This window comes from Camelus ferus, chromosome 35 (genome assembly GCF_009834535.1).
Source record: "Camelus ferus isolate YT-003-E chromosome 35, BCGSAC_Cfer_1.0, whole genome shotgun sequence".
NCBI classification, from domain to species: domain Eukaryota; kingdom Metazoa; phylum Chordata; class Mammalia; order Artiodactyla; family Camelidae; genus Camelus; species Camelus ferus.
Genome location: NC_045730.1, coordinates 401684 through 423555, shown reverse-complemented (window position 1 = coordinate 423555; position 21872 = coordinate 401684). Strand labels below are relative to the sequence as shown.

General features: G+C 50.3%; 1 protein-coding gene and 1 long non-coding RNA gene across 2 annotated transcripts in view; both read left to right on the top strand.

Moving 5' to 3' along the window:
* Positions 1-5474: 5474 nt before the first annotated feature.
* The window catches only part of DIP2C (disco interacting protein 2 homolog C), a 247211-nt gene continuing 230813 nt past the window's right edge, over positions 5475-21872 (top strand). Inside the window, 1 exon segment of the mRNA XM_032474107.1 lies at positions 5475-5752. Within this exon segment, the coding sequence (XP_032329998.1) occupies positions 5668-5752 (85 nt within the window). The 5' untranslated portion in view covers positions 5475-5667.
* On the top strand, positions 5859-20919 carry LOC116661600. Its single transcript, XR_004317543.1, has 2 exons — positions 5859-12762; positions 12802-20919. It is a non-coding gene; the product is annotated as an uncharacterized LOC116661600 (long non-coding RNA).

Sequence of the window (21872 nt, the reverse complement as noted above, 5' to 3'; positions counted from 1 at the left end):
CTTATTAGAAATAAAAATAGAAAACCCCAGGGAATATTAACATACAAAATTATCCAAATATTAACACAAAATAAATCCAAAACCCTCAATCGCCTAAGCCCAATTTTCCCACCTGAGACTTTGCAGGTTCCTGACTTTACATGACCTGTCTGCACAGACCAGCTTCATGGTGGGTGACCCAAGTGTCTGCCCCATGGACATGCAGGCAGGGACATGGTGCCGCCCGAGCCCTGTACAGGCTGGGTGTGCCATCCCTTGGCTGCTGGGGGTATTGGTGCTAATGGATCACTGCCTCTCACTTCCCTGGAGGGACAAATTGATAGTGGAGGCGCAGTGGTACCAAGGCGGCCATCGGTTCTGTGCGCTCCTGCCGGAGAGCCAAGCACCCACCGACATATGGACCAGGCTGCTGAGGCCCGCCCTTTCCCTCCTGCCCCGATGTGCTCACCCCTGACAGGTTCTACCTTTTAAGAGCACATCTTCAGTAAAGCACGTGCCACTGGACCCTCGTCTCAGCTCTGCTCCCTGGGAACCCGCCTGATCACGTCGTCCGTTTACAAGCCTGGGATCACGGTCAGGACCTGAAGCACCAGCCCCGACCGAGTCAGCCCGGCTCTGGCTGCTCTGTGGTTGCCCAGGCTCTCCTGGCCCGCCCAGTCTCACCCTCAAAGCAGCGAGCTTCTCCTCTGATTTGGGGAAGGGTGCTGGCTGGGAATCCAAGGCCTGGGGTCGTTGGGATGCTCAGACCAGCGTGTGGTCCATGGGGGACAGCGTCAGCCTCTCCATCTTTATTTTTATGTACATACACTCAGTGTCTGTAAGCTCGCGTGGACTGACAGCACTGCTTCTAATTACCTTCCCAGGAATAAGGTTCTGCATTTCACACAAATGAATTTTATGGACTTTGCGGTGGGGCGCCTCCTGGCAGCAGAGGCACCTTAGGAATGTGCCTGACTCTCTCTCTCTCTCTGTGTTTCCATTTTGAAGGCATGAGGTCAGTTTTATGACTTTCTTTTTTGATGCTGTTCCACAGTGTGGATTTGTGATGGCAAAACTTCAGTCCTCAACCACTCACTCCCTTTTCTTCTACTTCAAATGCTTATGCTTTAAACATCCATTAAAGTCTTATATCTTAGAACACTTTGAACAATCTTTGGGAAAAGAAGTCTATGTGTCATTTCTCTCAGCCATTAATTGATACATGTTCTGGGAGTGACAATTAATTTTAACATTAGCTTCATTAAGCTAGTCAGTAGTCAGTCATAATTGCAAAGGAAATGTGCTATAAAAATATGATGCAATTTAAGACGAAACAGTATTAATTTTTGGATAGTGTGTTTTGTGCTATCCATATCACTGTTAGCACGCATGATTAAAAATTTGCTAGAATGATCAAAAGTAATTACATTATTGGTAATTGCAAATTGATCTGTAATAATACGGACAAAGAGACACTCAGGCTATTGTTTGTCCAGGATAAATTTCATACACTTACTTTTCCATCAAGATGTCTCTGACTCACTGTTAAGTTCTCAGCACTTCTGTAGGGTTGCTTCCTGCTTCTTCTGTTTTGTGGGTACACTTGCTCTTGGGTGAATAGGTTGGACAGCTCTTATTTCCAGAGGAAGGTAATGACCATGCACATGAATGCGAATGTACATGTGGTTCACCAAATTCAGCCACATTTGCATTATTTAATTAACTCTATAATGATGTGGGGAAAAGTCACGAAAGTGTTAATGACCTCTTGCATGCAAAGACTGGCTTCATTCAAGGGTTTAAGCTGCTTTCTTAATACTAATTAATTAAAGCCAAACTTCTCATGTCAGATTGTTCACTTCTGTTGTTTCTCTATTGCTCCACCCAAGCTGGATTTCCAGTAATATGGTAAGACCAACATGCAACATAACCAAAAACATTAATTGTCAGCCATGGTGCTGCAGGGAAGTGTCAGCTTACAAAGGTCCTGTCATAGCACGGCCGTGGGGTCACGATGTCAGCATGTGGAGGACCTGAGAGCTGTATTTTACAACTAGCTCTTCCTAGCCACTTTGGAAAAGGTAGGAATCTCACAGAGTTGGGGTTCATTGGAGAGAGTACAGCATGAACAAATTCTGCAGAATCTGGTAAGGAGGGAGATGATCAACTCGTATCAGCAAGGAGACTCGGGGCGTGCAGGTGCGACCTGAGAGGGCTTCTGCAGGGCGCGGTCCCCCGGCAGCCCCTGCTTCCTTCCCGGGAGCTTCCTCATTAATGAGCCAGCCCACCCACTGCGCCGACACCATCAGCACACCTGATTTAGAACCTTTCTTTACCGCTTTCTTCTACCCCAACCAGATTTTCTGATGTCTGGAGCCCAGTCACATGTGTGTCATCAGGTTTTCGTTCAGAATTGACTTGGGATTTGGTGAAACAGAAAAAAAATAGAGGTGCGGTGCTGTAGGTAGGCAAATAGTGGTGACAAATTACCCACACCAGACGGTCAAGCACGAGAGTGCAGAGGCGCTCAGGTGCTGGCCGGCGCAGTGATTAATTAATTCATTATCGTCAGGCAGCTGCCCCTCCATGGAACTCAAGACACTGTCCTCAGGACTCATCTGGGTGAAACTGTGGAGGAGCAGAGCCAGCTCTGTGTCCTGTGTGGGTGTCCCTCCAGGCCACCGGCCTCTGGCTGGCCACCTCCGCGCAGGCCAGGGGGCTGGCTGGGAGCCTTTCTCTCTGGGAGCCAGGATGGGAGCTGGGCTGCACTTTGAGAGACAAAACGCTGTTTCTGTGTCAGTCAGCACAGCGGGAGAGCCACAGGTAAAGGAGCTGCCCAGTGAGAGGCACATGTGAACTACGGCCCCAGGAAGAACAGGCGGGAAAAGAAGGGTGTCATTCCAGAGGTCGGGGGGGGGGGTCTGTCTAACCAGCAGATTAAGAAGGAAGGCTTCATGGAAGAAGGAGCATTTGAACCCGGACTTGAACGGTTGATCCCACATGTGACCACGAGTCGGGAGGGGTACATGTCAGCAAAGAGACATAGGAAGGGGGAGGCTCCCCACAGACAAGTGAACATTCCCCACCTTATGACCCGGAGCTGTGGGATAGCAAGTAGGGAAGGAAGCTTTGTGCCTGTGAAGCCTTTGATGTCAAGTCAAGGAGCTCATTGGTTTGTAGGCAGAGAATCACTGCAGGTTGCAGAGCAAGGGGGCTGTAACCCAGCCTGAGTGGCTGGCGGCCACAGTGGGAAAGACTAGAAGGAAAGGAACAGGGTGGGGGGCTCAGAGGCCTGAGTCAGTGGGACTGCAGGGAAGGAGGGAGGTGTGAGGGAAATGCTGGAGGTGGATGTTGCTGAAGCTGGACCACAGGCATGACTCAAAGTAGGGAAACCAGGAGAAAGGGTGTCTACTCCAGAGCAATGACCACAGTGGGGACCGGCAGGCAAGCGGAGTTTGATTTTGGACCTGATGTGTTTCAAGGACTTGGCAGGATTTTCAGATAAAGCTGTCTCTCAGGCCACTGGTGATGCCAGGAGCCCTCTCCCTGTGTGCTTAGTCCTTATACAGGACTGAAATGAATTCACCCCAGCTCAAAATGTGAGTAACTATCGAGGTATCTAATGCAAAATGGTGGTCTTCTTTGGAACCAGCCTCAGTTACAGCGTCAGACACAGCGGTCAAGTCCCGCCTACGAGTTAAAAGGGAATTTGTGCTTTTACTCTTACACTGTCTGGCCCTAGGCTGACTTGATACACTTGTTGTGTGGGAAAGGCAGTAATAAAGTGAGCCTGGAGCTTTGCTCTGGGGACTGGAATGTGAACCCTGGTTATGTGGCATTTTATTTCTCCAAGGCCTTCACCTGTAGCATGAAGGGGCTGGACCAGTTGCCCTCAAGGGCTCTCTACCTCAGTGGTCTGTGTATGGTGGGAAGGGGGTCCATGGTGGGGCCACATAGGTGTGACCCCGGAGTCTAAGAGATTTACACCTGAGAACACAAAGCACAGGAGTTTGGGGTTCGCCATTTCAGGTTCGTCATTGATCCACATGAGATCACGAGGTCTGTATGAGAAATGCCTACAGCTCTGGGGTCGCCCGGAAGTACAAAGAAAAAGACGACGTGGTCTTTGACCCCATGCTAATGAGAAAGATAGACAGCAGCCAAGTAGGTTAGTGCAGCCAGTAGTGCGAGCACAGACAGGGAGGAGGAGCGGTTTCTCCGGAGTTGATATTAGGGATGATTGTCGGCAGAGAAGTGGGGCGGGCACTGTGGGATGAAGGCACACCAGGTCTTCAGGAACAGGAGCCTGTGGGGCACGGGGTGGGACTGCGGGTTAGAGCCAGGTGGTGGAGGGTCTGGAGTACCAGGCTAAGAAGCTGGACTTGTATTCAGTGGACCATGCAGTAAGTATTATATTGCCTATTTTTGAAAAGGGAATAAATGCCACTGTGTTCTGGGGAGCCAACCTGGGCCACTCCCGCCACAGGGTCGAGTAGATGGTGGCAGGGAAGCAACCAGGAGGTCATCAGAATGCCCCAGGTCTGCAGCAGTCGCTGAACTGGGAAGAGTGGTTCCTGAATGAAAGTAAGTGAGATGACCAAGACTGTGCAGGGCCTTGAGGAGTTAGGGAAGCAGAGGGTGTGTGAGACCCAGGCAGACAGAGAAGTCGCCCAGGGCTCTTTCCAGCCTGGACTATTAAGAAAATGGTGCAAGTCGTTGGAAGCCAGGAGAAGGAGCTGACTTAATTCGGGGTTTGTGGAATTCAGGGCATGGGGTGGGGGCATCTGGGTGAGGTTATTCAGTTGGACAGTTGCAGGTGTGAGATAGCCCCCTCCAAACTGTCAGGACTAGAGGCCCAGGTTTGGCGACCCCCGCAGAGGTGACACTGTTGCAGAAGAGAAGAGGGCGCAGGCGGAGCCACAGGGCCATGTCCGCGAGGGCGAAGGAAGACCTGCAGAGCACACAGGGCCTGGGGCTGGGTGATTGCGCGTGGGCGCTTGGGCTGACTGGGAATGTGCAGATAGGTGACCCGTGTCTCCTCTCTCCTTCAAGGGTGGGAAAGTGAGCCGAGGCAGAGGCACTGATTACAGCCTCAGGGCACCGACTAGCAGGCTGCAGATTCAGAATTTGGAACTTCCAAACCTAGTCCTCTTCCCATGGCCCACGCTGTCTTTTACACTCCCCACCCCCACGCGTATTTATTCAAAAAGGACAAAAATCAGCCCTCGAAGACCCAGAAGACTTAGACCCGGGCTCTAGCAGGTATTTTTCTGCCTTAGGCCCCGGGAAGCCGAGGGCTGGGCTGGGCAGGGAGGCCCCGAGGGGCCGGTGCGCGCCCCCCGTGCCCCGGGAGCGCGCGCTGCGCCGGCCCGCCCTCCGTGGCTGCTGCGCGCCCAGGTTCCCGGTGCGCGTCCCCATCGCGCCCCCGCCCCCACCCCGTGCGCGCCCCTCGCCGTCACGCGCGCTCGGCGGAGCTGCCCGGTGGAGCGGCGGCGGGCGCGCTCCGGGGGGACGGGGGCGCGGGCGCGAGGCCGCGGTGCCGGGGTCGCGCGGAGGAGGCGCCGGGGAGGAGCGCGCTGCGCCGCCGCCCGGCCTGCCGCCGCTCGGTGCGGGTCCGCGGGGCGCGAGGAGCGGCGAGACCGCGGCCTGGAACAAAGGGAGGCCGGCTGGGGCGGGGGCGTCGCGAGCATGGCGGACCGCAGCCTGGAAGGCATGGCGCTGCCCCTGGAGGTGCGGGCCCGGCTGGCCGAGCTGGAGCTGGAGCTGTCGGAAGGTAACAGGCCCCGCGCTCGGCCGGCCTAGCTGTCACGGGGGCCGGGGCGCGGGCGGGCGGGCGGGTGGGGGTCCCGGCGCCGGTGCGAGCGCGGCCCCCGCCCTGCGGCTCTGCGTGGTCGGCCGTGGGCCCCGCGCCGGGGACCTGGGGAGCCGGACGCGGCCGCGGGGCCGGGCGCGCAGGACGGGGCCGCCGGGCCTGGGGCGCAGCCGGGGCGCAGGACGGGGCGGCCGGGCCGGGGCGGCCTTGCGCGCGGCCTGGCGGACGGGGCCGTGTCCTTGGTGCGCGTCCGAGCGCTGCCCACCGCGGCCGGGCCGGGGGCGGTTCCGCGTTGCGCGGCCTGACGCGCCGCGGGCCTCGTTCTAATGCGAAACTTGTCGTTGGACTTGAGGGCTTGATCGCCGGGGTCCGAGGCCCGTCCTGGCTGGACGGGGATAGAGCTACCTTTGTTCCTGTGGGCTGGGACGTGAAGGCTGCTAAAACGGAGAGCCTCCTCCCTCAGGCCGGGCTTGTGCTGGTTCCCATCGGCTCGTACTTAGATTTGTGACAGATTTGCTACAGGGATTTCATGGGGTGTTATCTACGGTTTCCTATTTGCTCTTAATGGTGGAATCATGTGCTCGACTGTCATAAGTTTTAGATCGGGTTTTGCTACGTCCTAAAAAAAATAGCCACTAAAGTTCCGAAATGTTGAATGTTTAATATGGATTGAGAATTCCCCTGGCTCACCCTGGGAAGGCCACGCTTACGCTGTGGGGGTGGGGATGGGCCGGCGCTCTCGGATTTCTATTTGGAGCAGTTTAGTGGTGACTTGTGTGTGTGTGTGTGTGTGTGTGTGTGTGTGTGTGTGTGTGTGTGTGTGTGTGTGTGTGTGTGTAACGGTTTGCGGGGCTGGCAGCCAGAAAGTGGATTCGCTCGTGCTAGTTTTCATCAGCAGGGAGGAGCTGCTGCTGACCGTAAGTTTGTTTTCCTTAACACTTTCAGGGTGAAGAGGGGATGCAGGTGGGAGCCTGGCCTGGGGTGCCTTTTCAGACGTCCAGAGACGGGAGAGATGCTTCTGTCTCACATGTGGGCTCCACAGCGTTCTGTAATGTCCAGCAGTCCCCCAGGAGGGGACTGTTTGTTGGGCTCTGTGCTCAGCAGACACTGTTCTGCAGGCTTGAGAACGAGAGGGCGTTGCTAGTACCTCAGTGCTGTGCTCGACTGGGGACAGTACTTAGGTCTACACCTGTGCGTGAGTGTGCCGCATGGACAGGTTGCTTGGAAGGATGAAGTCTCCATTAGAACACGTTTGCCCAAGTTCTCTGATTTTGTCGATGTTCAGATGGTTTCCCCTTCACCTTACAGCTCCTTGTAGCTCTGCACCACTGTTGTATTATTTACAGCACCTCATCATTCACGCATCATCTCCAAACAAGCACTCTGCTACGTCTTTGTTACTCTAATGTTGAGTGTCAGCGCCCGTCTGTGTTAGCAAAGTGAGGGGCCCTCTGAGCCCACTTCCCCCTCAGCCTGGGATGGGCTCACCGTCGCTTCTGTGCATCTGGGCAGTTCCTGGCCCCTGGTGGGAGTGGCCACTCGTGAACATGGACTTAGGCACGCTCACCTGCTAGGTGGCACTCACCTGTCACCATCAGTCACTCCTGGAATGTGTGCCTGTTGCTTAGAGGATGGCAAACTGCTTTAGACCACGATGTGCTCCACCCAGATCTCTGCAAACACCTTTGTCCCTATAGGTTTTTAAAAAGGGCTTAATGCCTTTCTTGTTGAGTGTCTGGGCAGGGAAAGAGATATGTGTTTGCATGCGGGAAGCGCATTCTTGTTTTTCTCTCTCTCTCTCAACCTTGCCAGGCCTGGCAGAACGCCGCAGAGTAAGAGTCAGAGGGCTCGCCCATTAGCTGTGTCTTCTTTGACTTGCTTTGTCCGTGCTGAGTCGATTGGCTTTCTCTTTAAGGTCATTTGGAATTTTGTGTCTTGTGACCACATAAAGTAGTTTTACTGGCTTAAGTTAGGTGAGTCAACTTGTTTTCCAGTATTGCTTAATAGAAACCAAAGAATGGATGGATCAGAAATCTTGTCTCTTTACATTTTGGGACTTAAAAAAATCCCCCAACATATCAACTTTCAAACCGAAAAGTTCAAACAACTTTTAATTCCAAGTTATTTAAGTGTGTTGCTTTCATATTTTCCCTTCAGTCAAGGTTCAGGTGGAGATAATTCTTTACATTAGTCCTCATCATTTTATTAAAATGTCAGAAAGTATTGTGGAAACATGGGTGGACTTGCCAGTGCTCAGTTCCTACAGAGGAGGATGGAAAAACAATTCCATTTTAAGCACATAAGGTAGGTTGAAAAAACAGAGTAGTCTTTTCTCTCCACGTTCCTCTGTGGTCTGCCAGCACTTAACGGTGGTGTATTATCTAGATTTGCAGGCGCTGGAGCAGTTTCGGTTGCACTGTCTGCCGGGGCTGTTGCAGACACTAGCATTGCTCCATTTCATGGGTCTCTGTTTGGTCAGGGTTGCAGATTGACTTCTTGGCTGCAGAACTCAGGTTTCCACTGTGTTGCCTGGCTGGTGGCTGCCTCTTCTTTCCACTGTCTGTTTATAACCAGTAATTCCCTGTCCCTGCAGAACCATGATGCCAGCAAAGAGTGGGAGGTGGGGCACTGACAGCCTCCAGGCCACGTGTCTGGGTGACGCCATTGGTGTGGGGCCAGGGGTTGTCGCTCTGGTGACTCCTTGGGATGGAACGTGAGACGGAGGGGCCTCCACACCAGGGAGCGGGGCTGCTATGTTCCCGGGGGGAGCGGTTTCTCCACACACTTTCCCCTGAATCAGTTTCTTCTTCCTTTCCCTACATTCTTGCCTTTTGGAATCCTGCAGTTTTCTATTTGACTTTAGGAGGGCCCCAAAGTAGTTTCATGAATACGTGAATAAACATTACTTGGCTGGAGGAAAAACTTTAAATGGAAACGCCAGCAAAGCAATGAGGAAACAGAAAAGTTCTCAATAGAGACAGACTTATGTCTTACTAAAAAAAAATCTTACTAAAAAAAATCAGTTGTTAAAAAAAAGAAAAGAAAAAAATGAGTTGATTGAAATTCAACAATAATTTCTCTGTTAACCAATGCCTTGCATCCCAGGCAGTGCACACACTGGACTTGCACTCCAGAAGCTCGCACCCTGCTCTCTCGGGAGTGGTTACGTTCCTATTTTGGTAGAACATAGAGAAATCGCCTTGTGATCTGGCCTGGGAAAGCTGTTTGGTGTTTGCAGAAGTCCGTTAGCTTTACACTTTGTGGCTTTTTAGTTGTCCGCGTGACTACTGAGTACCGGCCTTTTGCTCACGGGAGTTAGCCTGCAACGTACCGAATGACTGCAGGTATTAGCTATGTTCCGTAATTGTGTCCAGATTAACATTTTCTAGTGAGTGTGAAGCTGCCCAAGGAAGGAGGTAGATGCTAACTTAAGTATCAGTTCTTAGTGCTGCTCAAGGAACCGATAATTTCTTAAATTGCGGCTGAGCAGTTCACACGCAGCTGGCATAACCGTCACCAGAGTAAAACCTGAGAGATGGCCAGTTGGAAGGTGTGTAGATTTGGGAAGGGGTGGAATTTTCAGGTAGCAGGTGCACATAGCTCCAGAACTTGTGTTCTGTCCCCGCAGCCCCTGTGCTTTTCTTGGAGGTCCCTGCGGCCGCAGAGCCCGGGACCACCTTCCAGGGTTGGCAAGAGGAGACCCGCCATCTCTAACATAACCCACACGCTCTCCTCACTGCAGGGAGGTAGTGGACTCTGGAAAACAAATATGTGAAAAAGCGTTTTCTTCCAGAGTCGCACTGATAATTTGTTGGGAGGGGAAGCTGAAGGGGTCAGCAGATTCAGGGAATAATATCTGAGCCTCTCCACCTGGAATCGGACCTCACTGTTGTCAGCAAACCTGACAACAGGTTTACCCTGTGGCGTCCGCCCCAGCGCTGTCTCACGTCGCTGTAGGCATTGTGGTGAGTGGAGTGGAGTTCTTGGCTTGATAGACCTGGACAATTGTTACCTGTATTAAAAAATCTGCAAAATGGCAGCATGGATGTGTGTGGGATTTGGATGTGTGGACTTGAATTTTAAGAGTTTTTCAGTTATGAAAATAGTAAGACTTGAATGATCTTTTCTCGATGAATAAATATAGATGTCAAATTGAGTCAGGAAACTACGGAGGGAAACACACACATTAAAGGCTCTGACATGTAAGATTGTTCCCGGTGCACACGAGGCATGTGTGGTGCTGAAGTCTCGCTCGGCTCCAGTGTTGTGAGGTCACAGCTGTAACGGTGACTGTTTGGCTTCATGCTGGGCCCACGGGCTTTATACTCTTGTGCTGTTGGATGTTATGAGTCACGTCTTGCCTTCCTCCTCGCAGCCTTTTTCAGATGGGTTGTCTCTTTTTTTAGAACTGATTTTTTTTAAAGCAGTGATTTATGGGATGAGCTGTACCATTCTTCTGAATTGCAAAGAGAATGTATTGGATAATCTTAGTTTTGATGTCGTGTGTATGGGCTGACTCACCAGTTCAAAGCCTGGTCATATTAAGATCATTTCCAGTTCTCGTCGTTACTCAAGCACCTTCACAGATGTGGATGCTTGGTTGCAGTTATTGGCTTCATTTCGCACTTTGGTGTTTGTCCTGGGAGCAGGGGACCCTGTGTCACCTTGGGTTTCACTGTTGTCGTCCTCCAGTCTCTCCTCCTGTACGCAGCCACTTTCAAGGTTGCCAGCGTTGGTTTTCCTTCTTTCATAACCTTTCTGTGTGCGCTGCAGAGGTCACCTGCTGTTGTTGCCAGTGCTCTGCTCTTTCTGCTGAGAGGGTCGAAAACTTGTCACTCTCGGAAGAAGCAGTTGCATCCATTTGTTTGTGATGATAACAACCAGTGCTCTCAAAGGGGAGGCTCTAACCGGGAATCCCAGCTGGCGTGGGGTGAGAACGCAGGAGTCGGCTTGCCAGAGGAGCGAGTGCTCTTCGTCTCGGCACTTCCCTCAGGAACCAACGGGATGTTAATGCTAGTAAGCCCTTGAGGCAGTAAAGTGGGAAAATGCTGAAATACTGAGCTGCAAACGTCAGCAGCACCACGAGCAGCCTGTTTGGTGGGGGTGGGAGGGGTTGCTGTTTGGTTTAGCTGCTGCTGAGTATCTTGGAGAGTAAAACGTGCTCTCTGTGCTGTGACAACTGCACACTGAGGTACTTCTTTACTAAAGTGCTTTGGACAATAGGTATGAAAAATCAGGAAAAAAAGCTGTCCAAGATAGGGAGGGACGGAGGGGTTCTGTGATTGCTCGTGGGTTAAATAGACTTCTCCTTCTGGGCTGCTGGTTTTAAATAATTTTTTTTGCTTATTAGGTTGGAAACTCTGTGTCATAATGAAAAGATTGAAGGCTGTGGGCCGGATGCAGACTAATTCAGTCGGCCCCGGAGAGTGATTCCTTGCACGCCTCTCCACAGTTATGCATAATCTATTTATTTATTTTATTGAGTTATCTGGTTAGTCAAGTCACATTTTTCTATTTTATTTCCTAGAGAAACTATAACATTTTAAAATTATGAAAAAAAAAATAAACAAACAACGTGTAAATACGTCCCCTCTTCAACACGGGCTGTTTCACACCCACCAGCCTCAGGTCTGAGCCCTGTTCACTCAGTCCTGGGCAGAGAGGAGCTGTCTTCCGGAGCTGCAGGTGTGAGGCTACTCCTTGTGTCAGGAGTTTACAGAACATGTAAGGTCTTGGCCGGGAGAGGCCCTCGCAGCCTGGTTTCCTTGGTCAGATGCCGGATCCCCCGCACTTGCGGCCTTGTTCTGGCTGTGCCCCCGCGGGGACGGAGCACGTGTCTGGACCTCTTCGCTCCCAGAAAAACACGCACATGCACGTGGGGTCCCGGTCTTACCTCCTCGCCTTTCTCTCCAAGCTGAAGACGGAGGTGGCGTGGATCTGTGTGACCACCTTGCTGAGGAAGTGCTTCCTGAGCACAGTGGAGTTTGTTGGCCAGTTTACCTGGGATGGAAATGGAAATGTAGACGGTGTTACTAGCTAACCGTATCAGCAGATTCTGGGTCTTTGTGAGTGAAGTAATGCGGGTGGATAGTGTGCAGACACCACAGGCCCAGGATGTCATGTTACAGCTCCTTGTGTCTGATGACATGAGCTTATAAACCCTCGGGGGAGAAGAGTGGCCGCTGGGCTGGGTGTCATCGGAGGACAGGAGCAGGTGACATCTGGAGTCAGCCCAGCGCCTTAGGAAGGGCAGGCTCACTTAGGAGCCGTCAGTCTGAGGGTTGGGTTTTGGTGCTGCGAGAACGTAAAGCTCAAGAATCCATTTGTAACTTATGGGTGACCTTCTTCTGTGCTTCCTGAATCTCCTTGGGTCTTTCTCTAAATCCTGTTTGCAGAGATTTGTGTGAGGATCTTGAGATTTCTCATGAATGTCCACTGAGACACCTTCCTCCAGGCTGATTTTCGTCCACTGCTGTCCTGGCATCACCCCGGCTGAGCTGGCTGGTCCCTCCCAGCCTCAGCTTCCTCGGCTGTCGGAGGGTTAATAACCGACCTCAGGGTTGTGGCAGGGATCAAGGTGGCGGTGTCACAGTGTCTGCTTGGTCAGCATCCAGCTCCACTGGGACAAGGCTCCTGTCCTCCCTGTCCTTCCCCTTCCCCCCCAAGTTCATCTGGGTGATTTGAGGTCACAGTGGTCCTGGGAGTAGCCTTGGAAGAAGAGCAGTGGAGGGGAGGGGTTTCACTTCTGCTTGGAGGGCACACTTCTCAGCAGATGCCATGCTTCAGCATTGCGATGTCTTTTTTTTTTTTTTTAAAGACAAAACATCCTTTCTGGCAGCGTCTGTATTCTTGGAAGTCTATATTCTTGGAAGCCCCATTTTCAGCCCCTTTAATTTTTAATAGGAAAGTGGGGGAAGGATTTCCTAGCTCAAATTCAAGTCCAGATGTAGCTGGGGAGGCCATCCTGTTAGGTTCTGATCCAGGTGTAGCTGGGAAGGCCGTCCTGTTAGGTTCTGATCCAGGTGTGGCTGGGAAGTCCATCCTATTAGGTTCTGAATGTCGAATCTTGTGATCATGTTTCTCGGGACCACGTGGGCCTTCCTGGCAGCGTCAGTCCTGAAGCTTCCTGGGAGAGCTGCCTGGATGTCTCCAGCCTTACCCTCCGCTCTCTGCTGGAGATGGAGCCCAGGATCCACCAGCTGTGACTCCGGGAATCTCCCTCCTGGAAGCTGGCACCCCTCTTGTGCCCCTGTGTCTGGTGATATGCACGTGGATGCCGCTGGACCGGCCGCATGGGTGGGGTGGCTCTGCAAGGCCAGGTCAGAGCCAGGCTCGCTGTGGCAGTGGACCTGAGGCTCCATGCCCACCTGCCTGGCACTTGTGAAAGATCCTGGAATTTCGTCCTCTCTGATCACCCTGGCAGTTACATGGGCTGAGTTCTGTCTGGATTTTGTGAGTGTGAGTGGGATCTTTTTCTTATCGACTTTCATAAGCTGCTTCTTTTAAAATGAAAACCAGAGGCAGTTTGACCTCCCCTCCTCACCATGAAGTTAATAGTATCAAAAGTTATGGCTTAAATTATGTATAATAACTGTGTGACATGAATAAGGTGAAGCTGTGTTTCATGCTAGATTCTTTTTTTAATTTTATTTTTTATGGAAGCGTATGTGATTTACAATATTAGTTTCAGGTACACAGCAAAGCAGTTCCGTTCATGCTAGATTCTCAAGTGAACGTCATCAGGCTTCAAAACATCTTTTGTTTTTACTTACTTTGATGAATGTATTGGGGGCTTGAAGGCTGTTGAGATTTGCTAATATAATCTTCAAGGAGCTATTTAAACAAGGGTGAACTTTGGCTAAACTTATGTCATTAAGATACACCTATTTAAAACCAGGGGAAAAGTGTGTCGACTTGCCAGGTGGAACTTTGTTGCTAATATACCTTGTGATGTACCTCCTGCCCACAAGTTACAGTTGCAGCGCTGTGTCCTGGAGGGAAGGTCTGTAAAGGTGAGGCTTGGTGTGTGGGTGGGTTTTGTTGTTTCATTTGCTTTTAGCTCAGATGAATGTAGTCTTACTGCATGCTGCCGGGAAGGTAGGCTTCCGCCACCAGCACAACACTGATGAGGGCCAAAGGAGAAGTAGCACTTGGGGTTATTTTGTTACTGATCTTAGAGTCTGGACTTGGAGAATATCTCAGGTGCACAAGTCAAGGAAAAGGAAGTGGAATTCTCCCCGCACCTGCAATGGTGCTGAATTATCACTCAGCTGTCATACAGTAAGGGATTTTATAATGCCTCCTGGCATTCTAGAATTGCTTCTCTGTTGTCAGGGAGAGCTGGTCCTGTACACAGGGCAGGAAGTAGCCTTGACTTTGTTTCCTTCATGACTTGTTGAGGTTGACATGACTAGGATTCTGGATGAAATCTGCCCTTTATGGAAAGCGTTGTACTCCACTTCCCCCAGATACAGAGCAGCAAGGGCTTGGGGAAGGAACGTGGGCACAAGCTCCTGGGACAGGCTGCTGTTCCGCAGGAGACGGAGGTCTGCTGTTGGGGTTCTCACCGCGATGGGAAGCTCACTGGCAATTGCATCAGTGGGATCCTGGGGCAGGTTTGATAACTATCACTTATTTGTTATTCTTGGAAGAGTGATGGGAGCAATATTTAAACACCAACATTCCTTGAAACAAAAAGGTATGAAATAAACCTTATAAATCACAGGATGCCTTAGAGCTTTCAGCGGCATTCGTATTGATCTCTTAGTTCTTTAAAAATATTTTCTGGGGAAATTTCTTTGTATAGATGAGGATACTAGATTGCAAATAATTGGAAACCCATCAAGCACTGGAATCTTGGGTTCCTGACACATTAGCGGTATCACGAGTGAACTGATAGGCTGGGCGGCTTTCGAGAGCCTGCCTTCCTTTTCAACCACACTTGGGGATCCTGGCTTTTCCCCTTGAGACCGGCATGAGGGAGCTCATGGAGTCCTGGGTGCCCTTGATGGGGAAGCAGTAGGCACCCCTCCCCGCAGTCTCTCCCAGCAGTCACACTGCCCTTGCACTTGGCTGTGGTGGGTGGAGGCATGTGCTGCACACTTTCTTAGCCGGCTGCCTCTAAACTTTATGTTTAAGACCCAGTCTGTCATTGTGGGGACGGATGTGTGGGTTTTCACTGTACAGCTGTGTATTTTCTGTGTGTTTGAAATTTCCCTGTTTCTCATGGAAGATAAACAGCATCCTTTAGAATCAGGAGGCTGGGTATGGTTTGATTTATCAGCGATCTTAATCATTTCAGTCAAAGAATGATGCTGTTAATTCCTGTGTCATTTCCAGGAAAAATATTCTAAACGAGGTTCCAGAAATAACCTCTTCAGTGCCTCTACAAGAGTGGCCTCTCTCAAAGCTTGCTATTACTAACCAGGATGATGGTGATCATGTTTAAGCTGCCACCAGTCACTGACGCGGCAAGCAGTCTTAGGTCTCTTATGCAGAGTGCTTTTATTCCAAATGGAGAGCCTGACTGATCTCCAGGCCTTGCAGGGGTGGGGGCCACGTCTAATGGACGTGAATCACGCTCATCCCTGGTCCCCAGAGAACCACAGTCTTGTCAGTAGGAGTGGACAGTGCGTAACTCGGACTTTAAAATCAGATGTTGCAAATTGATGTCTTTTTTTGGTGGGAACAAAATCTGTTGTCCGTTACGGGGAGGACGCTTTCACATCGCAGGCCAGCATTCCGTGGCTGTGCCCACGTGCCGAGCACTGTGTTAGGTCTTACACAGACTACCCTTCGTAAAGGGCATTTATCTCACAAAAAGGGGAGTGTGTTAGAGAGCTTGCCGAGTCCACGTGGCTGAGCAGGAGGTGCAAGTCTGCCTGGTTTGCACCTGGCACCAGCTCTCCTCACTCGCTGGAGGCCACCCTCGTGCGGTGAGTTGGGAATCCCAAGTAGGAAATAGGGTGTTTAAAGAGATACCAAGTTTCATGGCAGGTGTGGTGAGCTTTCCTTTTTACATACTATCTTCACAAACCCTAAATGATATGTTTTTTTCCACCTAATATAACAATCAACTTAGTCACCAGCCCTTACCACGAAGGAGCTTGCAGTCTCAAAAAAAGATCCTTTATTTTCATAACTGTAATATGCCTGATAAAGTTGTCGAGATTGGGGCTTCCTTTTGTTTCCTTTAAATCCTTGAGTGGAAGCTATTTAGTGATTACTCATAATTGTGAGAATAATCTAGTGATCAGAGAAATCTTGCTGGAACAAATCTGTGTCTTCCTTCCTTTTATGTAAAACAAACAAACAAACAAAAAACAACCAAAAAACTTAATCCAAGTGGATGCTGGCAGGAATGACCGTGTTTGAAGCAGATGAGGTTTGTGTGGCGTGGCGTCCCCGGCGACCATCTCAGGGAATACCCTAGAACAGCCATCTTTGCTCTCACTTGGTTACACCCTCCCCACCCCCCCGATTATTCCCATTTGCACCAGAATTTTGAGTCCGTGTGTCCAAGATGGTAATTACACGTGTGTGCATGTATCATGCCTTTCTGCTGTGATATGGGCCATTTGAATAGTGCTTTTGGACAGTGACAACTTCCATTCTCGAAACTCCTAACAAATGTAAATATATCAGGAAGCCCTGAACTTTTCGTGTTACAGTAAACAAATCCCAGAACAAAGATGGTTTTGTGTACTGTGTATTCACTGTGATTTTCCTGTAAAAATTGTGAATCTTCACCCACTTATTAAAAATTGCTTGATTAGTTGGAACAGAGAACGTGGACTAGTCTATCTTCAGGTTGTTTCTGTGTGTTTATGGTTGTGCCTCTTCTATTAGCTGAGAAAGCCCCTTAGCCTCTGCTGAGCTGGGGCCATGCTCGTAGAACTAAGGGAAACAAGATAGTTTCCAGTTTGTTTTAAATCCTGAGCCACTCCTTTTCTGCATAATAACCCAATCTCAGAGCATGATACAGTTTTATTTTTGGTGGATTGTATTAATTTGGTTGTCTAAGGCTGAATCCTTCCACTGTGTTGTGAATTAACTGTTCTTAGTTTCTTTGTAACGTGGAGTTGATCCAGAAGATGGACCTGCAGGCAGGACCTGTTGGCAAAAGTGTCAACATCGTTGCTTGTGACTTAGACTAACTTCCGTTTCTCTGAGAGAACCACACAGCTGGACATTTAGTCCTCGTTTCCCACTTTGTTCCCAGTTCAAGGCCCTCCTGGTCACCCTTCCAGTGGGGTTCTCACCTCGCCCTCCACCCTTTCCTCTGTTTTATGGTCTTTCTGACCCACAGACCCTCACTTTCTGGTGTGTGTGTAGGGGTCCTGACTGCTCTGAATCTTTGGTCATTACCTGTGGAAAGGATTTTTTTTTGAGCCAGACACCTCTACGTCTCTGAATGAACCTTTACTTGCTTAAATATCACCCATTCTGTGGATTGTCTGTGGAAACTTTTTATTGTTTTCTTATGGGGTTTGGCTGGCCTTCCTCCGCCCCACCAGTTACCCCGCCTCGGTCACGTGCGCTCAAGCTCTGCACGCCTGTTTCAACACTGGTTATGTGCAAACTAACAGAGCTCTAGAAATGAGCAGTCACATGTTGCCATGTAAGAATGTTTCCTGGAATTTGAGCGTGGATTGTTTTCGCTCCTGTGAGTGACCCTAGGATCCTGGCCTTTGTTCCGAAGCACCTCACGTTGGAGTGGATGTGAGCAGTGAAGCTGACACAGTATTCCTGTCACTCAGAGTGGATGACAAAGGCGCTTTCATCCGAACGGCAGCTGAAAGTTGGACGCGTTCGGTTTGGATGTTGGGTGACCTTTTTGAAAAAGGCGTCTGGCTTTCGTCATCCCTTGAAAGCTGTGCTTAACGCTGTTTTCTGTTTTGTGCTTAGAGTTTCTGCAGTTCCTGAAGGAGAGACTTGCTTGTTTAAGGGGGTAAATCACTTTACAGTAATAACGCTCTCTGGGGATTTAGATGGACTAGGTTTGCCGTTTTTCTTGTTTACTACTTAGTACCAAGTAGAGTGGAGTTTTAAATGGCTGAACGTGCCCCACCCCTTGCTGGTGTGTGTTTAGGGGGAAGAGTGTGTGTGTAGATGGGAACATTCGCACATACATGTAGCTCGCACAGTCACGTGCACCCGGGGACTCGGGAGGTTGCTGGCCTGCAGTCTCCTCTCCACAGGGGTCCTCACGCCCCAGTGACTGGGCTTCCACAGGAGCCAGAGGTGTGGGGTGGGTGGGCATCACCCACCACAGGGCCGTCGCCCGCATCTCAGGTTCAGTGCATGTGGTGTGTCGTGTGCCGTGTGTGTGCGGAGGTCCCCGCAGGGGTGCTGAGCTCGCGGGCATCAGGCAGCGGCCGCGTTGGGTGTTGCCTTCCAGCCCCCGCTCCTGTTCTGGGGACCCTCCTGCCCCTCTGCCCAGGTGCCAGGCCACACTTCAGGTGGAGAGGGCTGTGTAAACGTCCTCCCCAGCCGCATGCTTGCTCGTTGCTCTGATGCAGGTCTCTCGATGGGGAGCTGCAGATGGATTTTGGTGCCTGAGGTGGCCTGGCCCCGCCCCCCATCCTGGACCACCTGGGTGGCAGGGGCTCCTGCGACCATGAGAGGGTGTAAACTTTCCATAATCTAGGCTGTGACAGAAAGACTTTCTATTTTTTAAGATCAGAGACAGTCTCTTCTGTTTCCTTTTAGGAATATCCATGCTTTACGTCTTAGGTTTCACTTTTTCTGGGTCAGAGCGAAAAGTGTTGTCTTGAGGTGTTGCTGCCCATGTGCTGTGTCATCTGTGGGAGGGGGTCTGTGGGTGGCCTCCTTGCGGCCGCCGGCTCTACGGTCCAGGCTGCAGGGTTCAGATGAGCAGCACTGACTTGTAGGGATGAACGTTGGCCCCGACAGGTGGGGCTTCAGCTTAGAAATAGTTGATGTGTGAACACTGAAGTCTCTAAAATGAAAAGGGCGGTCAGTGGTGTGGCCTCTGTCTTGGTCCCAAGTCTCGGAGGACGATGGAGCAGCTGTGGCCAAACCTCCAGGCGTCGCTGCCCTCTGGGCCAGACCCCCGCCCCATGCCGTCCCCCACTCCTCTCAGCCTCCCCTTCCTGAGGACACCTTGCTGGGGCCTCTCTCTAAATGCCTGTGTGCTTCTCACTGGGATCAACACAAAGTAAAAGTGGATCCCAGTGCAGGTGTCAGCTACCTGCCTCACACCACAAAAGACCTCATTTTGTCGAATGTAATAACCAGACAGTGTCTTTCGTGAGAAACCTGCTTCCTGCAGAACCCCGTGTGCATCACAACCCCACCCCTGTCAGCAGGAAGTTTGACTTTGCCTGGGAGGAGTCTGGAAGCTGCTCCTGGGGCCTGTGTGGGGGGTGCTGGGGAGCATTTCCCCCTTGACACATTTCCATATGTATTTTTAAGTGAAGAACCTCTGTATTTCAGGAGAATGAAAATTGTGATTTATGGTATAACATCTGCTGAAATAATAATGGAATTGTTGGCAGTATAAACCAAAACAATAGTTGATCACTACAAACAAAGTGCAACTTTTATTCAAACAAATTTCCTTCTTCCCACGAGGAAGGTGACTGAGGCAGCCCCTGTTCCTTCCCACCTGTTTCCACTTGGTGTCCTTTCCTGCAGTCCCGGGGCCGAGCCCCCAGCTGCCTGCAGCACGGGAGCGCAGTGCTTCCTGGGCGGACGCGCCTGGGGTGCAGTTCCTGGGGGGGCTCCCATTGTCCGGTGGGCCTGGGGAGCGCGATAGCTCTGACATGTCCTCAGTCCCAGCGCCTTTTCCCAGCCCCCAACACCAGTTGGCTGGTGTCCTGGCACCTGAGGCTGGCGACTGCCTGCAGGAGGCCAGTTCGGCCAGTGACTGTCACTACCTTTCAGACTTGCACAGGTGTGGCAAGCAGTCAGCCACCATGCTGACGTCCAGGCCTTGTTTTACCACCTGTTTGTTCCATCCTGCGGGAAGCTGGCATTTATTGTGGTCACTGGGGAGCCTGAGTCTGGCCCCAGCTCCTACATCGGATGGTGGTCAGGGTTGGGGGCAGGGGTGTGGGTCCCCAGGCAAGTGCAGTGCCAGCTGGTGGGGCCTCTCCCACCCACTTGAAGCTAGTCATACTTTTCTTGGTACAAGATTGTCAGAGTGGAAGGAAAAGAAGTAGGTGGCAGGCAATTCTAGTTGAGTCTTGACTCTGCAAGCATTTGGGGGCAGGAAATGGTGTCCTGGCTTTATTTTCAACTTTCCTGGTAGGTACGGTGGGATTCAGTGTTTGTAGATGGCTGATTTGCAGGACACTGAAATCTGGAATTGCGTTATGTGAACTTTTATCTCAAATGTGTATCACCCCCAAACCCCGTTAGTGCGGAGGGGGAGGCGCTGAGAGCTGGGCGGCCCTCCTCCGTCACAGGTGCACGACCGTGGCAGGGCTGGGAAAGCGGAGGTGGAGCCCGAGCCTCCGCATGGGGAGGAAGGGGCTTCCGTGTGGGACCCCTGACTGCTGACCTGTCCCAGCAGGTTGTTCAGGGCACCGAGTCCAGGGTGAGGGCCGTGGCCTGTCCCGGCGTCACATCCTGGAGGGGAGAAGCTCACTCTTGCTTTACTTTGCTCTCCCCTGGTGCCACCTGGCTCCCGTGGTGAGGGGTTTCCAGGGAAGCAGTGTGAGGACCTTGCTCAGGGCTGTTTCCCAGGGGGGTGGGCAGGGGCGACGCCCATCTTCCCAGACCTTGTCACAGGTGGTCAGAACGGTCAAAACATAGATCTCATGGACTTTTCAGAGAAAACCCAGAATCTTCTGAATGACTATGTATGTCTTTCTTCTGAAAAGCTTACTCGGTTCCTCTCATGTAAGTTTTCTGAAACTGTTAAAAGTGACCATTTTCCCTTCTAGGTGATACCACTAGTGGACTTGTGCAACTAAAAATACTGTTCTAGGTTGTGTAGTTACTATCTACCCCCTTCCCTTTTTTCTTCCTGGAAAAAGTACCATTTAGTTACAGAATGAAGTTTGTAACGAAATAAAGAGCACAGATAAGCAACATTAAAAAACACAGTTAAAATATATACACATACTTTATATGTCTTCAAAAGAAAAAAAAGAAAAAGATTGAGGGGACCCACTGGTCCAGAAATGTAACGATGATTTTCTTTTGTATCCAGGAAACCTAAGTCTTCAAAGCTCTGTGTTTACTTTTTCCAGGTCAACTTCCAGCCACGTCTGTCTTCACCAGCCCCAGGGTAAAACGCGTATGTGCTGGAAAGATGGTTTTGGCATTTGCCAGTCATAATTCAACAGATATTTTCTCATTAATTGATAACTTAAAGTATTTCACAGTTATAAAAACTTGCTAACATACTTCTCTGAGTTTTATTACTGTGTGTTTCTCTGTGAGAACTGACTTTTCTGCTACCCTGAGCTATAATGTGTTGAATTAGGAGTTGTAATTCTTTCTGCCTTTACTTTTATGAAAATGTGCCCTATGTATTTTCAGATATATGTTTGGTACAGTTTAAAATGCTTGATACATTATGACTTTAAAACATCACAAATATTATTTTACAATATAAATTAACATTTTAAAGTTATAAGTAGCACTATAAAATTGGGACAAAGATTTGAAAAAAAATCTGTGAACTTACAGTTCAACGTAGTATGGATACATTTTATTTCCCCATACCACTTTAAAGTTAATTAGGCCAGAAGTGTAACAATGATGAAATAGTGTTGATGCCCTTGGTTTATAACAAGGTTTCACATGTATCATATTGTTTTATTGCAGGGCTCGTTAACCACATGAAGCAGGTTTTTGTTTTTTTCTAAACAAAAGCAGGGCTCGAGGTTAAACATCTGGTCCAGGTCTGGTGGTGACAGTGGGTAGGGACCCACACCCAGGACTGCCAGCTCGGTTATTTCTAGTCAAAAACTCACGAAAGTTCAGTGGACCTCCCCAGACCAGTCCTTTTCTCCCTCCTGGAGCAAAATAAAATTGCTAGAGTCTTATATTGTGCTTTATAAAAGTTTGTCTCTTGCAAGTACCATACTTTGTTTTTTAAAAAAAA